At 38.0% G+C, this 17,690-nt stretch overlaps 1 protein-coding gene across 1 annotated transcript in view; it reads left to right on the top strand.

The window, feature by feature from the left end:
* SLC26A7 (solute carrier family 26 member 7) overlaps window positions 1-17,690 on the top strand; it is a 134,257-nt gene that overhangs the window by 22,940 nt on the left and 93,627 nt on the right. Inside the window, exon 3 of the mRNA XM_069466237.1 lies at window positions 15,808-15,918. Within this exon, the coding sequence (XP_069322338.1) occupies window positions 15,808-15,918 (111 nt within the window). The remainder of the gene's footprint in view (window positions 1-15,807; window positions 15,919-17,690) is intronic.

Here is a 17,690-nt window from a genome sequence, read left to right as displayed (position 1 = left end):
AATAAGGTTTTGTTTCAGTTGAAAACCTTACAGTTCATATTTTATGTCCCTTTGTATCTCTCATGGAATTAAATATGGATTTGGGTATATAGTAATAGCTTTATAATTAATTGTAGAATAAGTGTCAGAAAAAAGTGTCAGTCTTGGACTCTGGCTGCATCACTTGGGCAAGTTCTTCAGCTGCTCTAAGATTTAGTCTTCCAATATGTAAAACAGAGATAATACCTAAAATTTCTTGGGAGAAGAAATGAGAGAGTATTAGGTGCTCAGGGCAGAATTTAGTACAAAGGAAGTGTTCAATAAATTCTGCTATTATCATCTGTTCCCCATTAGAACACAAACCAGTATGTGGAGTTGATAAACCTAGACTACACAAAAGCAAGGATTTTTGCCTGGATTTGTCTTAGCCTGTTTTGTGTTGCTGTAACAGAATACCTGAGACTGGATAAATTACTATAAACAGAAATTTATTGACTCATAGTTCTAGAGGCTGGGAAGTCTAAGACTGAGGGCCTGTAATCTGGAAAGGGCCTTCTTGCTGTCTCCTATCATGGTAGAAAATGAGGGGGGTTGCAAGAGAGTGTGCTAGAGAGGGTGAACATGCTCCCTCAATAATGACGTTAGTCTAATGCAGAGCCCCCACGACCCAAAAAACTCTTAAAGGTCTGACCTCTTAATATATTTATAATAGCAATTACATTTCAGCATGAGTTTTGGAAGAGACAAACATTCAAACCACAGCAGAGTTAACTGATATATCTCAAGTGCCTGGCACACAGTAGGTGCTTAATTGTAGACAGATTTTTTTTCTACTTCTGGAGTTTAGCTCTGCTATTTGAAGGTAAGGAGAAGATAAGAAGATGGAGAACATCAGCTTTGCAAGAAACATTTCAAAACGATTAGGTTAGAGAAATTTTAGGAAGCTTTTAAATGGTAAGAGCACCCCCTCACCTCTAAATTTGCCAAGGATGGGTTTTTTGAACCATACTTCTAGCTATTCCTGGTATCATTTAACATCTGCAGGTACTCTATGCATGAATGCACACATACTCTGTCTCTCTCCCACTCCCCCTCCACACACCTATCCAGTTAAAAAACAGAAACAGAAACAGAAAAAGAAAACAAACAAATCCAAAAGAGAATGGGAAGAGATGCCAAATAGCTTAATTGGCATTTGAAGCTCACTATATTATTCTATTTGGGTCTCTTGGCATGTGAGCCAGCACTTATGTGATGAGTGGGTAAAAGAGCATTTTAACAGTTATTTGTATCCTGTGGGCCCATGATCACTCTCCTTCAGTTCATTGCGCATGAACTGTTTGGGGTATTGCTGAGGAATGGCACTATGCAAAGAGAAACATTGTTATTGCTTTCATCTGATATTGAGTGCCCACGCTGCTTCCTCCTCTGAGGCTGCAATGTGCGAGAGGGGAGTGCCAGCCCGGACTGTGGCTGTGTACGTGCTGGTGTGACCAGACAATTGCTCCTCAGTCTTGTTCAGAGTCAGAGATTAGCATTGTGTGCCTTTTCCCCTGTTCGGTATTTCTTCATTTTCATGTGGGCCTTAGTGTTTGCTACTGCACACTTATCCACTTGAAGCCGGTGAGCTAACTAATCCTCTTTGGAAGTATCTGGATTATCTTTAAGCAGTAAATTAACTCTTTCAGAGCATGAAGGCTGTGTATAATCCAATTTTGAAGTAATTTAAACCATCACAGTCTGAAAAGTGCAATTATCTCACATACATGGTCTGATGTTTACTTATATAATTCTGTCGCTATAAAAGCTAAGGGACAACTACTTTTTCTCTCCTGAATTTTGAATATAGCTAAGTAACAGCTCTTTTACTAAAGTTATTACAAGGTAGAAATGACAAGGAGAAAGTCCTGCCAATTTTATTAGGGATTCCGAAAAAATAATTCATTGAGTTTCAAAGTACAGTTTGAGAAAACAAATTCACTAACTTGCATTTGTATATTATTTTGTTGCTACTGTTACCTTGAATTCATATTTTTTACTTTTCAAAGAAGTAGTTGATACTTAATGAAGTTCAGTTGGGCACATTTATGTCCGTAAATCCTGGATTCTATAACTACGGTGAAGATTCCAGCAGATACTAGGGGCAGGAGTTGGTGTTCATGAAAATTCTTCTCCTAAATTGGGCCTCCTTGTAGCCAAGATCATTTCTTACTTCTGGGCTTACCTTTGAACCTGAACTGATCATTCTTCTCTCCTTCCTGTAAGAATTGGACTTTATGGGGGTTAGAAGGCCATGTTAGTTCTCTCATCAAGACTCACACTTGACTGTCCCTCTTACTACTTGGGTGCAGAAACAGTTCTTTTGTCAACAATCTATTTAAGGCTTTCAGCCAAGTCCATAAATTGCTGATTTCTCTTAATATACTATATCTTATCATCTACTTCCTTCCATATCCCACAAATGTTTGGTTTGCCTCCATGTGACATTGATGGAGTTAAAATAGAATTCATAATATGGTACTGTACAAGGACATTGTCAAGAAACTGGTTTATTAATTCCTGCAATTTAAGTAATACTCAAGTTTCTGCACAAGAAAACTTGAAACACCCTAAAATCTTACAGCTATCAAGAATCTTAATGGAGGATTTTTCAATTTTGCAGTTGAAACTTCACCTGATGTTATTAACTATTTATAAAGCTAAACAAAAACATTTAATGTATCAATGTTAAAAGATAAACTTAAATAAACAATTCTATCTTAGTCTGATTCCTCCAAAATTAGCCTGAGTCAGAGGATTTATGTGCTACTACAGTATGTACTTAGGGAGCATAAGCCAAGAGGGCAGGAGTGAGGGACCAGGAGGGACAGATGAAGAGAGGATGCCTGATATGGAGCTGACTGGCTCCAAGAATGGCTCATTGCTATATCATTGGGACTATGGCCTCAAGAAGTTATCAACTGCACCTCCAGTCTATCTTTCAGTGGGGAGAAAATGGAGAACATTTGTTCACTAGTTCACTCTCCCTGGTCAAATGTTCAGCCCTTGGGTGCTCCTCTGAGTTGGCATGCGTGATTCTGGGCATCGACAAAACCCCAGAGCAGGTGTCAACAGGGAAGCCCTAGGGCTTGAGAAAAGAGAGGAGCTGTTAGACTGTACAGCATGAAATCAGACAGAGCCCTGGCAGAGCTACAACAGACAGGTGAGGCCAAGAACATCTGAAACGATGCATAAGAATTTCTGATACACAAAAGGAATTCCAAAATTATCTTTCTATTCTCTCTATAGAAAATATTGCACAAGTTGTTCTCATATGCAGAAGTGTTCAAAGAATATACAACCTAGAATTGTAGTGTATAGAGGTATTATTTTATAGATAGGTATTGTAGAATTAAAGTATTATAGAGGTATACCAGGCAATTAAATAATAAAAGTATTATTTTTTCTAGGTATTTGATCATGGAATTTGTCAGCTTTTTAAAATTTGTATTTGATTTCTCATTCTTAAATATTAACCTTTATAAATAATTTTATTATTTACTTTTAAAATTGACAAATAAAAATTATATATATTTATGGTGTACAACATAATGTTTTGATATATGTATACATTGTGAAATGGCTAAAGCAAGCTAGTTAACATATGCATTACTTTTTTGTGGTAAGAACACTTAAAATATACTCTCAGCAATTTTCAAGTGTGTGATGTATTGTTATTAACTATATAGTCACCATACTGTACAATAGATCTTTCAAAACTTTTTCTCTTGGTTAACTGAAATTTTTTGTTCTTTGACCAACATCTCCCCAATCTTCCCACTCCCCAGCCTCTGGTAACTAATATTTTACTATTTCTAAATATTTCATATATATTCCATACATATTCCATATATATTCCATGTATAAGTAAGTTCATGCAGTATTTATTTTCCGTACCTGGCTTATTTTAACAGGTTCATCTATGATGTTGCAAATGATAAGATTGCCTCCTTTTTTAGGGTGGAGTTGTATTCCATTTTGTATATATACCACAGTTTCTTTATCCATTCATCCTCTGATGGACACTTAGATTGGTTCCAGTAGCCAACTGCTGCAATGAACATGGGAGTGCAAATATCTCTTTGATATATTGATTTCATTGCTTTTGGTATATATCTAGCAGTGGAATTGCTGGATTGTTCTATTTTTTAATTTTTTGAGGAACATTCATACTGTTTCCTATAATGGCTATACTAATTTACATTCCCACCAACAGTGTTTAAGGCTTCCATTTTCTCCACATCCTCACCAACACTTATCTTTTCTCTTTGGTAATAAGTATGAAGTGACATCTCATTGTGGTTTTAATTTGCATTCCCCTAATGATTAAGTGATGTTGAGCATTTTTTTTACACATATCTGTTGACTTTTGTATGTCTTCTGAGAAATTTCTATTCAGGTACTTGGCCCGTTTTAAAATAAGGTTGCTTGTTTTCTTGCTGCTAAATTATTTTAGTTCCTTATATATTTTGGGTAGTAACCTCTTATTAGATGTATGGTTTGCAAATATTTTCTCCCATTCTGTAGGTTGTCCCTTCACTTTGTTGATTGTTTCCTTTGCTGTGAAGAAGATTTTTAGTTTGATGTAAGTAATTCCGTTAGTCTGCTTTTGCTTTTGGGGTCATATACAAAAGATCAGTGCCCAGAACAATGTCATGAACCTTTTCCTCAATGTTTTATTCTAGTAGTTTTATAGGTTCATGTCTTATGTGTAAGGTAACTAATTCTATCTTGCAATTTTAACTTTTTTGTAGGAAGCCTTTCAACATACGTAGGATTTAGGACTCACAATACCTGGATATGCCTCTTGGATCAAGTTTATCTTATCTTAAAACGAATAAGGAAACAAACCCAACTTTACCTGATGCCATGTCCCCATTTAATACTGAACCTTTCTCTCCTCTTCACAAACAGGATTTTTCAAAGACTAGCTCATTTTTTCTGCCTTTTCTCCTTCCACTCAGGTCCATTCCTTAACCTGCTCTCTCTTGCTTCCCACATCCTCTTCCCCCCAGAACATGCTGTTTCTAAGGTCACCAGTGGCTTCTCTGTTGTCAAATTCAGCACATTTCTGCTCTTTGTCAGGAGTGCCATTTCTGTGGAATTGCCCCAGACTCTTGGCCCTGGATTCCTTATGCACATGTCTCCTGATTCTTTTTCCCTGCATATGGCAATTTCTTCACTCCTCAAATTTTGGTGTTGACTAGGCTTTCAGCCTTCTGCTCATCTGATCAGTCTCTTTGGGTGACCTAACCAGGGCTTTGGATCCAGTCAGCCACCTTCGTCCCTGTGGCTTCTTTCTAGGAAGAAAGTGTTCTGTGTTCAAGCCACAGGCTGTGGAACTGATTTTTTTTTTTTTTAACATGTGTGTGTGACATTTATATATGATGAAATTATATTTCCTTGGGAAATGCTTTCCATTTCCCCACTGCCAACACCTGGATATCTATGGTAGTTTCCTAACGATTCTTTCCATCAACCTTATGTTTCTTCCATATAATTTCTATAGTGATCACCTAATAAGCAAATCTCATCACATTGTTCTCATTAGAAAAAATATCCTAGTGGCTTCCATAAAATTAAGGGTAATGTTCAGATTGCTTTAAAAAGTCTCAATCAAAAATGTTTAAATTGTGTGGGTTTTATAAACCCATCATACAAGGTTAAAAATAAAATTTTCAAAGATCCATAAAAAACACCAGTGGCTCTCTTCATGGACTTTTACATAAAAGTATCATACAAAACATTTAAGCCTGAGACTTGTTTTCATGTCCAACAGTATATATTGGCCATGTCTCCAGATTAATAGATATAGTTCTAACTCAGTCTTTTAAATATCTGTATAACATTCCAGAGTACAGTTGTACAAAAATGTTTCTAACTATCTCCACATTGATGGACATTGAGATTACAATTGGCCCTCCATGTCCATGGGTTTTCTATCCACAGATTCAAACAATTGAGAATCAAGACCTGTAGATACAGAGAGCCTACTATAATATGCCATTTTATATAAGGGATTTGAGCATCCACGGATTTTGGTATCTGGGGGTGTCCTGGAACCAGTTCCCAGCACATACAAAAGGCCAACTGTATTTCCATGTTAACCACTGCAAAACTATTTTGATACACAGTATTAGGTATATATTCTTATAGGACTATGAGATAGATTCCCAAGCCACTACATCAAAGTATACATGTACGTGGTGGTGTTTCTTGCCGACATATTTTCTCTCTTCTTCTGATACCTTGGAGAATCATCCCTTTCCCAGGCCATTGATTCCTATGAGCCAACATTATCTGCCATGAGGAATACGTAGTGTCACAGTCCTGATTAACTTAGTGACTTGTATCTCTCTGGCTGCAGTGATAATAGTCATTTGCTTTTCAGGATATTGTGCATATCTTTTCAGGTTTTTATTGCTGTTTTCCATTAGAAGGTTGTACATTTTTTGTTATTCTCTAACTTACATCTCTGAGAGTTCTCATTATTTTTTTTTTAAAGTACACTTATTTAAGTAATATTTGCACATCATTACTTTTTTCAACTTCTCAACCATCTAAAACCTTCATTTTTTCCTTCAGGTATAGTAACTTTTTATTTATGTTCAGTTTGGTCTTCCTCCCTTTGGTCATTTTAAGATCCCTTAAGTTAGTTGTAATCGGGGTTTGTGTTCTCTCAGTACCTATACACAACCGGCTGTTAGGATCTCTCACTCAAGAATAAACTAGAAGTTGTGAAAGGCAAAGCAGGTTCTGTCTTTGTGGGCAGAAGCCAATCAGCGGAGGTGCAGGGTGACCTTTCCAGGATTGAGTAGAAGGCTCCTCTTGGCTATAGTTCTACGCACTGTTGAAGTTCTTCTCCACATCCACAGGATGGCGCAAGCCCTCCCAGAGCCACAGCAGGTCCATGGGAAGGAGCCTCCTAAGCTTCTACTGGCCCAAACCCCTCCTCCTATTTGTCCCCAACCAATGGCAAAATCCTAGTTTTTGCTCCAGTTCTTGAGGAGAGGCAAGTTCTTTCTTCTGTCATTAAGTCTGTTGGATTTCATCGGGCACCAAAGAGAATGCAGTTGAGCACTTGTGATTATGGCATGAACTTTGACTTTAGATGCTTCCTCCTGGCCCTGCCACTGTGTCTCACCTGATTGCTGTAATGCAACACAGAGCAGCTGGGGGGAGAGGAGGTCTTGTGTGTTCAAGCTGCCGTCACCCTGAATTCCAGGGAAGTTCTTACCATTTACTTTCATACATAAGACCCTTTGCCATCCGATTTCATCTCTTGGCACTTTGTCACATGAATCCTTTTTGCCGAGGATACCAAATGACTTTCCTTCCAGGAACTAAGCAAACTTTTTCAGAACTTTGTGGCTTTGAACATGTATCTCTTACTTAAAATGATGTCCTCCACCCCCCTCCTCATACATCTACTCCTTATGTTTTTTTGCCCATCTGTTATTCATCATTCAGTGCTTAGTATAAGCATTTCCCCTTCTTGGAAGACTGCTTGGGATCTAACCATTCATTCCCTGTCTTAATGTTTTATTATCTTTAGTAGCATCAAATAAAAATATATATTATTCATGTTTCCCTAAAACCATAAATGTGAAGTAAAAATATTCTAGAACTTTTATGTAAGGAAAATTAAAATTTTAGAAGAGTATCAGTTAGAAATCTCTCACTGTATATGGCAGAAAACACAATCTGATGTAGCATGACTGAAAAAGGAATACATTGGTTGTGTAAATTGAAAGTCCTGGAGTAAGATTGGGATTTCAGGAAGGAAATGAAATGTGTAGCTGATTAACCATTGTAGTGACTCAAGAGTCTTATCTTCCCACTGTCCCAATGTTAAGGGATTCCAGATATTTCCACCATTTTATTTTGAATCAAAGAAAATGTGAGATAAACTTAAAAATGGAGGCAGGGGGGACTTTCAGGAGGGAAGGGAAAGGGTTGGGGGAAAGGGAGAGGAAGGAAGGAAGAACAGAATCGTACAACACCTTCACCTTTCCTTAGGTAGCTGTCCTAACTTTCTAGTGGTTAACCTTTCCTTCTATTTGTTTTGTTCATACAAGCTGCCCTTTCATTTTTATTGAAAAGGCTACTCATAAAGACCTCAAGTTGGTGATTAAGGAGGATAGCACAGGATTGAATCTTTCATTTATTATTTCCTTTCTTTGGGTCTTCTTGCTGGTATTTACTCCAAATTCCAAAGTTTCTTTTCCTCTCATGGAATTTTTGGTACTTAGCTCTTATTCCCTGGAGTGAGAACTTAAAGTGCTTCTCTCTTTAGTATTTCTGGGCTTAAGTTCTTCAATGCATACACAGATACCGCTGAAGCTCAATATTCAAGAGATCACTTTGCTGCCTCCACTCTCAACCCCCAGGCATTTATCAGAATACTTTTGTTATTGGCTAGTTTTTATTTATGAACTATCTTTATTGAGGAGGTGTTATTTGGATAATAATATGATTTATCAAGTGATAGGACTTGTAGGGACAAGAATCTTAGCTTTGGTTTTAAAATAAATACCTCAAATCCTAGAGTTTCTCTTCTACCATAGCCAAGTGCCATAATCCATATGAAAACACAATATTTAGAACTGAAAAGTATTATTTGGTGTCTGTTTGGCAACCTAAAAAAAAAAAAAAAAAGAGGATGGTACTTTAACATGATCTTGAGAAATAAATTTTTCTTTTTGAAATTGACCAAACTAAAAATTTGCCAGAAGATAGGGGAAATTTATCATTGCTTTTCTGAGTGGCAGTTCCTCAGTCACTGATCACAAATAAGGTGGGTTAGATCATCCAGGAGAAAGCACCTTTTTCTTACTCCCAGAAGGGTGGTGAATACGCTAGCAGCAACTCTGGTTAGATGTAGGCTGGGAATAGAAGCCAGAAACTTCTGGGGACTTGGGGTGAGCTGGTCAGCCTGGATTCAGCCTTCTCCATATTTTACAAATGTTTACTTTCTTGTGTATCAGAAATTGGAGAGACTAATCAGCCAAGTAAATCATATTATTTCTTATGTAAGCTTAATTGTACAAAGCCTTAAAAGACTAACCACAATTCCAAATGCAGTTGGCCCATCTTTACTCACATTTGTTTTTAGACATTTAACAGGGTCCTTTTTTTTAATGTTATAGATACTAAGTCCAGAGAATATTGCTTTGAGAATGCTGCAAATACAATTTCTAATGATGGTACCATGTTTAATACAGCTTGGATGGGACTTTAACTTTTATATCTCAGTTTTAAGAGAATATTTCTTCAAACAACTATCTTTTACATTTAGCGACTTAATTTCTAGACTCTTATTATTTAGGAACTAAATTTCTTAGATGCTACTAAGATGACTCAAAATGCAAAATTTAAATACAATTATGGAGATTCAGGGATTATGATTTAGAAGTACAAAGGTTGTAATATTATTTAATGTTTATTAAGGACAAGTGCTTTGACCCTGTCCAGAATGTGAGGTTAAAATTTCCAGCATCAAATGACCTCTCACTTTCTGTTTCCCTCTAAAAAGTGACACCTATATTAGTTTGCTAGGGCTACCATAATAAAGTACCACAAGCTGGATGCAAAACAACAGAAATTTATTCTTGAGGCTGAAAGTCCGAAATTAAGATATCGACAGGTTAGTCTTCCTCTGAGGGTGTGAGGCAGACTCTGTTCCATGCCTCTTCCCAGCTTCTGGTGGTTTGCTGGAAGGCGTGGTGCTCTCTTGCGTGTAGAGGCAGCTCCTGATCTCTGCCATTACCTTCCCGTGGTGTTCTCCCGTGTGCTTGTCTTTTCTCGTGGTGATCTTTTACAAGGACACCAGTCATACTGAATTGGGGGCCTGCCCTATTCCAGTATAACTTCATCTTAACTAATTATATTGGCGATGACCATATTTCTAAATAAGGTTACATTCTGAGGTACTGGGGGTTAGGACTTCAACAAATGAATCTTGGGGGGACACAATTCAAACCATAACAACACTCAAAGGTGTTTTGTGGAAAGGATTGATATTCTGGGGGCAGTAAATTCTACTGTAGTAATAGTTCTATGGAGTTACGTTGGCTGCAGTTTTCTGGGTCATGTTTGAAGCTCTATAACCAAAGACTGCAGTCTATAAAAACTTGTTTTCCTTCTATTCACACTTGAGGGGAGCAAAGCTAGTGCTTGCGGATCCTAGCTGCCTGACCTTACAAAAAAAAAGTGAGGTTGGTAGGCCAAGAAAATACAGTCTTAAGCAGTGTGGCTTTCTATGTGTCATTCCAGCACCAATTTCCAACTTTGGATACATTTCTCAATTTCTAGATCCCATCCAGGTTTGCTTTCTGAATAATTGCTACATGTAAATGTAGATAAACTACTCGAAAACTGAAATAAAAATCTGTATCTTAATGTAGAAATCATTTTTTCTGTGACAAATAGTTCTTTTTCTTACCAGGAGCAATTGAGTCACTTTCTGTGGATCTCAGCCAAAACATTATAGTAGGACCAGAGGCAGAGATTGAGCTACCTACCTGCTTTCATGTTTCTTCTTGATCAGGGGTCTGACACTGTGTCCAGGGAAGCCAATGTCACTGCAGCCTGGGTTGGAGGGGCAAAGAGTGCTGACAGTAAACATTCAACTTCACACTGAGGGTTTCTCAAAAGGTTGGCAGTGTTCACAAATCCTGAAACTACTGAGGATTTTGATATGGGAATGTGGAATCTCTTCTATTCGTATATTATAATAACCACTATTACACCTATAAAACATATTTTTTTAAACAATTGCATCTTTCAAAATCTTCTAGTGATCAGCCTATTTTTTAATTTTTGACAGGATCTTGATATGTTGCCCAGGCTCTTCTCAAAATCTTGGCCTCAAGTGCTCCTCCTGATTCAGCCTCCCAAGTAGCTGGTACTACAAGCACAAGCCACTACACATGGCTGTGACTATTTTTTGCAGTTGTTTCAGCCTTACATTATGAATACACGATCTGCCATCTTTCAAAATATTCAGCCACTTAAAGATCTCAATTTTGGGGTTTTCTCTCTATGTATTATCTCCCCACCTCCCTTTTTCTTTCTCTTTCCTCCTTCATCCCCTTTTGGCCCCTTTGGCCTTACTATTTATTGTTTTTATTTCTTGATACTTTTATTTGTGCTGCTTTTGCTCTTATCTAAATTACATTAGGTAATAGAAGTATCTATCAGCATTTGCAGCAAAATTTTTTCTAAATAATTCAAGAGTTGTAATTCTGCTCTTATTTGAATTGAATATTATGTTTTATTAAATAAAGAGAAAGTGTAGATAATTGTGCTAATTTGTAAGTGACTCTAGTTAAGATATTCACTATTTGGGGAGGATTTAACATATTTTATCTTGTATGTGTGTGCGTGAGAGAGGGGGAAGACAGCGAGAGAGAGAGAGGGAGGATGTATATAGTCTATATTATGAACCAGAATAAATGAATCAGAAAAAGAAAACCTTATCCAGCCCTTCCCCCCCTTTTGAGATATATGTGTGCAGAATGATCTTGGACCTTGTATTTCTCTTTGTGGAAAGGGCACCTGACATTTTAAAATACTGTATATCTGAATTAGTTCATTTCACCTTTACTTTGGCCACTGTTCATTGTTGGCAGAGAAATAGATTCCAACTGATGGCAAATGACACTACTTAAGTGAAAGCTCAATATCAGTGTCATATGAGATAAAGGATAATGGTCTCCAGTTACATCTAAGTTATTGCAAAAGACATTATTTCATTCTTTTTTGACATTCCATGGTATTTATATACATTTTCTTTATCCACTCATAAGTTGATGGGCCCTTTGGTTGATTCCCTATCTTTGCAATTGTGAAGTGTGCTGCAATAAATATTCAGGTATAGGTGTCTCTTTGAAATAAAGATTTATTTTCCTTTGGGCAGATACCCAGCAGTGGGATTGCTAGATTGAATGGTAGGTCTATGTTTAGTTATTTGAGGAATCTCCATACTGTTTTCCACAAAGATTATAACAATTTACATTCCCACGAATAGTGTATAAGTGTTCTCTTTTCACCTCATTTATGCCAACATCTGTTGTTTTTTGACCTTTTACTAATGGCCATTCTGACAAGGTAAGGTGGTAGCTCATTGTAGTTTTAATTTGCATTTCCTAATGATTAGTGATGTTGAGCATTTTTGCATATATTTGTTGGCCATTTATATCTCTTCTATCGATGAAAATCTAGTCATGTCTTTTGCCCACTTTTTAGTGGGGTTATTTGTTTTTTTCTTGCTGACTTTTTTCAGTTCTTTGTAGATTATGGATATTAGGCCTTTGCCAGATATATAGTTTCAGAATATTTTCTCCTTTTCTGTAGGTTGTCTAATTTACTCTGTCAATTATTGCCTTTGCTGTGCAGAAACTTTTTAGTTTAATTAAATTCCATTTATTTATTTTTGGTTTTGTGGTCTTTATCATAAATTTATCACCTAGCCCAATGTCCAGAAGAGTTTTTCCTACATTCTCTTCTAGAATTTTTATGATTTCAGGTCTTACATTTAAGACTGGCTCTGGTAAACTACAGAGCTTGTGTCTCTGTTGGTGGTGGAGTCACTTTTCATAGCTGGAGGCAGAAAGCTCTTAAGACTCTGGAGAGTGTAAGTTCCATCCTCTTTTGTCCTCAGGGCCACCCCTTTGGCATGCTGCTGTGTTCTCACTGGGAGGGTAGCACTCTCTATGGAGTAAAGCACTGGGGACCCCCAAAGCACCTCTGGGTCTAGCCAGTGCTGCTTTGCTGCAGCCCTCCAGGTAGACACCAGGGGATGTCAGCGGGAACTCCCAGGATCTGGAGACACAAGGGCCTTGGTTCCTGGGGGAGGGTGAAGTCCTGAGCCAGTGTGTTCTCACAATGGTGCTGCCACTGCTGCTCAGATCTGGGGTGGGGGTAGGCAAGTTCCAAGATCTGTGCAATGCCTTTTGGTGGTGTCCAAATCAGTGCCCTCGCCAGTGGCATGGTTCTTTTGGATAGAGGAATTCCCCTATGGTTGGGTTTGCAGCAGTGCACAGCAAGGATGTGGACCACCAAACTCTCTAATTCACATTTTTCTTGAGATACTAAGACCCTCCAGGCTCAAGCCAATCTCTGCTGTTTTGGCCTCTTGCTTCCTTCTCCTTCCATGCCCCAGATATTTCCCATGAGCTCTTCATTAGACTCTAGTTTTCTCTCCTTGATATGCTAGTCAAGGCACCATCTTTTACCTGTAATTCTGGCTCTTCTCTCCAGAAAGGATGGGTATCCCATGTCTCTAGTTAGCCATCTTGAACTCCTCCTCCATAATTATTTCTTTGAATAAACTTTCTACCCCATCTTCTCTCTCTATCTCCTCTTTATGGCTGATAACGCTTAGATTTGCATTTTTGAGGCTTTTTCTAGATCTTGTAGGCATGCTTCAGTCTTTTTTATTCTTTTTTCTTTTTCTCTTCTGTGTATTTTCATATAGACTGTCTTCAAGCTCACTAATTCTTTCTTTGCTTGGTCAATTCTGCTGTTCAGAGAGTCTGATGCATTTTTCAGTTTGTCAATTGAACTTTTCAGCTCCAGAATATGTTTGATTTTTTAAATTATTTAAATCTCTTTGTTAAATTTTTATTAATACAATAGGTTTCTGAGTTCCTTCTCTCTGTTGTCTTGAAATTCATCGAGCTTCTTCAGCACAGCTATTTTGAATTCTCTACCTGAAAAGTCACATATCTACATCACTCTGGGACTGGTCACTGGTGTCTTATTTAGTTTGTTTGGTGAGGTCATGTTTTCCTGAATATTCTTATATTTGTGGATGTTCGCTGATGTCTGGGATGGAAGAGTTAATTAGTTATTCTAATCTTCACAGTCAAGATGACTTATTTGGACTCATCTTTCTTGAGAAGGGTTTCCAAGTATTCAAAGGGGAGTTGAGTGTTGTGGTGATCTAAGCCTCTGGTCCCTGCAGCTGTATCAGCACTAGGGGGTGCCCCAACCCAGTAACACTGTAACTTTTGCAGGCTCCTGGTGATACAGCCTTGGTGGACTTGGGTCAGATATGGGAGAATTCCTTAGATTATCAAGCAAAGTCTCTCACTCTCTTCCCTCACTTTCCCTCAAACAAGAGGAGTCTCACTCTTCATGCTGGGCTACTAGATTTTGGGGGAGGAGTGACATGAGCACTTCCTCTTGGCCACCCCAGCTGGGACTGCACTGTGTCACACCCAAAGCCAGCCCAGTCTTGCCCAAGTCCTGTGGTGACTGTGGCTTGGCTACCGCTGACATTCATTCAAGGTCCAAGTGCTCTTTGGTCAGCTGGTGGTAAATCCTGCTGGAACTAGGTCCTTCTCTTCAGGGCAGTATGTTTCCTTCTGGCTCACCCAGAAATGCTATCCAGGAGCTAAGGACTGGAATCAGGGGCCTCAGGAGTCTGTTTGGTACTTTATTTTACTGTAGCTGAGCTGGCACTCAAGTTGCAAGACAAAATCCTCTGTACTTTTCTTTTTCCTTTCCCCAAGTGGAAGAAGAGTGTCCCTGAGCTGCACTGCCTGGCATTGGGGCAGGGCCAATGCAGGCATTCGCTTGGCTGCACCACTGCTGTCTCACTGGGTCACATGCACCACACGTCCACTGGCTCCAGGCCCAGCAAAGCCTCAGGAGTTGCCCAAGGACTACAGCCTTTGTAGCCTGACTGCCTTACAAATTTATTCCAGGGCCCAGGCTGCTTTCTGTCAGCCAGGGGTGGAGCTAGCTGGGACTCGGGTTTCTACTGCTGGGGCAGAGGAGTTCCCTTTGTCCAGGGCTAATCGAAATGTTCCCTCTGTGGGCGCTGGCAAAATTCTGCCCTGTAGTGTATTCCTCTGTGACAGGGTGGCCCTGGGTTCCAATGCAAAGTCCCACAATCACTTCACTTTCCTTCCCCCAAGCACACAGATTCTATTTCAACCTGGCAGTGGTTGTGGCGTTGCCGAGGGATGGGGGAAAGGTTGCGTTGGCAGTGAAAGACTGTCTTTTCTACCCTCTTCAGTGCTATTTTCCTTGATATAATGCTAACACCAGGTCTTGTGATCACTTACCTGATTTTAGTTCTTATGAAGGTGCTTTCTTGCATGAATAGTTGTTCAATTTGGCATTTCTGTAGGGGGACAATCGCTGGAGTTTTCTATTTAGCCATCTTTCTCTTCCTCCTCTCCCAGAGTGACCTGAAGTTGATTTTTTTCCCACTTTTAGAAATCATGCCTGAAATATTAGTTAGGGTCCAGTTAGTGGAAAGCACATGGGTTTATTCATTCACCCTGCCACTGTGGTACCCAATCTTAGGCTGGCCAGCCAGCCAACCAACCAACTTTGGGTATGTGTTCTTTTTGCCCCAGCTCTAGTCCCCATTCCATGTTGGCCTTCTAATTTGTCACAAATGCTATTGCAAATAAAATGATACGTGTGAAAATGCTTCTAAAATCTAAGTGTGCCTAGAAATATTTTGCTATGATACTATCAAACCTACTTTCAGAAAGACACTGTGAACCACACTTTTCTTGCAGAAATTTCTGTGATCAAAGGAAAAAGTAGTAGCCAAAAAATAATGGGTTTTGGAACTGAAATATAAATATGAACTAATGAATGAATTTTCTCCTATTTAGGACAATAATGCTAGTCTATAATGAGCAAGTAGAATAATCAAAGTATGGTTCATTTTTGTCTTCAAATAAACCAGTACCCCTTCTATTGTGTAATTGACTGTATCTTGGGGTTATAAGATGGTCCTAATTACACCAGTCTTCTTCACAGGGTTGGCCTTTGCTGTGCTCTCATCAGTGCACCCAGTGTTTGGTTTATATGGGTCTCTGTTTCCTGCCATCATTTACGCCATATTTGGAAGGGGACGTCATGTTGCCACAGGTAATAATTCCTATCTATGTTTGTACTCATGTTGCTAATGAAAGGTACTCAGGGCAATTATTAATTACTGATTACATGTCCAAAGCAGTTCTAACTAACTTTACTATGGAAAACCTAAGCAATTGTTAGGACAAGACATTTAATTTCCTGTGTGTCAAATTGTCAATAGCACTGTGATTTATTGCTATCTTACTATATAACCAAGATTATTGGTAAAGATTCTTTACATTTTTAATTTGCAACAAGATTATAAAAAATGGGGAATGTTCTGATTTTATAATGAGATGAGTGAACGTAAGCACCTGGAAGAAAAAAAGACTATATAAAATTTAGTTACTCAAATATTTAAAAGTATTTATATGTATTTGATATTTGGACTAAATGATCTTTTAGGCTTATCCAAGGCTAGATTCCATAACGCCCTTTAATTAGTATTAGTATATCTCTTACCGTGCCTAGCTCTGCATTACTGAATAAAATATGAAGGGTCACAAATATTCTGATAATAGAGCAGGCTGGGTTTTGGTGTTAGATAAACTTAGGTATATGTCTTATTTCTTGTCTGCTATCTGCATGGTCCTGGGCAAAGTTTTAGAGCTTGAATTGCTGCTTTCTGGGTAGGAAAATGACCTCTAATATTTCATATGATTATAGGGAGAACTAAATAATTGGTGCTTAGTACTTACTAAATAATAAGATTTAATAAAATTAGCTATTATTATTATAAAATGATACCTTAATCTTAAATATTAAGGCAATAATAATAAAAATATTTTTAACTAGAAATACCCACAGAGGCATTTCTATTTATTTTATGATTGTAAGATCTTAGCCTCTAAGTAATACTATTTTGCAACCATTTCTTTAATGGTCAGTTTGTGTTAATGATTGTTATTAGTTTCCTAGTGCTGCTGTAACAAATTAGCAAACAAATTATCTGGATTATCTGGTTTAAAACAAGATAAAGGTATTATTCCACAGTTCTGGAGCTCGGAAGTCTGAAATGGTTCTCACAGGGTTAAAGTGGGGGTATCAGCAAAGATGCATTCCTTTGTTGGAGGCTCTAGGGGAGAATCCCTTTTCTTGACTTTTGTGGCTTTTAGAGGCTTTCTGAATTCCTTAGCTCATGGCACTTTCAACATCATCAAAGCCAGCAGTGTAGCATCTTCAAATCTCTCTCTGACTCTGATCTTTTGCTTCCATTTTTCATTTTCAAAGGACCTTTGTGATTACATTAGACACACCTGGATAAGCCAGACTGTGCTCCTATTTTAAGGTCAGCTGATTAGCAACATTAATTTTATCTTCAATGTTAATTCCCTCTTGCCATATAGCATAACATATTTACAGGTTCTGGGATTAGGACGTGAACATATTTCAGAGGTCATAATTCTGCCTACCATATTGATACATAAATTTTCTCATAAAATAACGTTTTATTTATGTAGATTTGGCTTTTTAAATCAGTTACGTGTGTCCTCATGGAAGGATCACCAGTTATCTGTCATTTACAACATTGCTGCCTAAACTGTGGCTCGTGAACCAGCAGGGTCAATGTTACTTGGAAAGTTGTTAGTAGTGCAAAATCTTGGTTTCCAACCCAGATCTACTGAATCAGAATCAAAATATTTACAAGATCTCCAGGTTTTATTTATATATGTGTTATATATGTTATATATTATAGTATTCATATATATGTATTTATATGTTTGTGCATATCTGTGTATGTACATATAAGTTTGAGAACCATGGATGTACTACCGATTAGGTGC

This window comes from Eulemur rufifrons, chromosome 3 (assembly GCF_041146395.1).
Source record: "Eulemur rufifrons isolate Redbay chromosome 3, OSU_ERuf_1, whole genome shotgun sequence".
In the NCBI taxonomy this organism is placed as follows: Eukaryota; Metazoa; Chordata; class Mammalia; order Primates; family Lemuridae; genus Eulemur; species Eulemur rufifrons.
The sequence above is the reverse complement of the archived record's forward strand: the minus strand, read 5'-3'. Positions and strand labels throughout refer to the sequence as shown.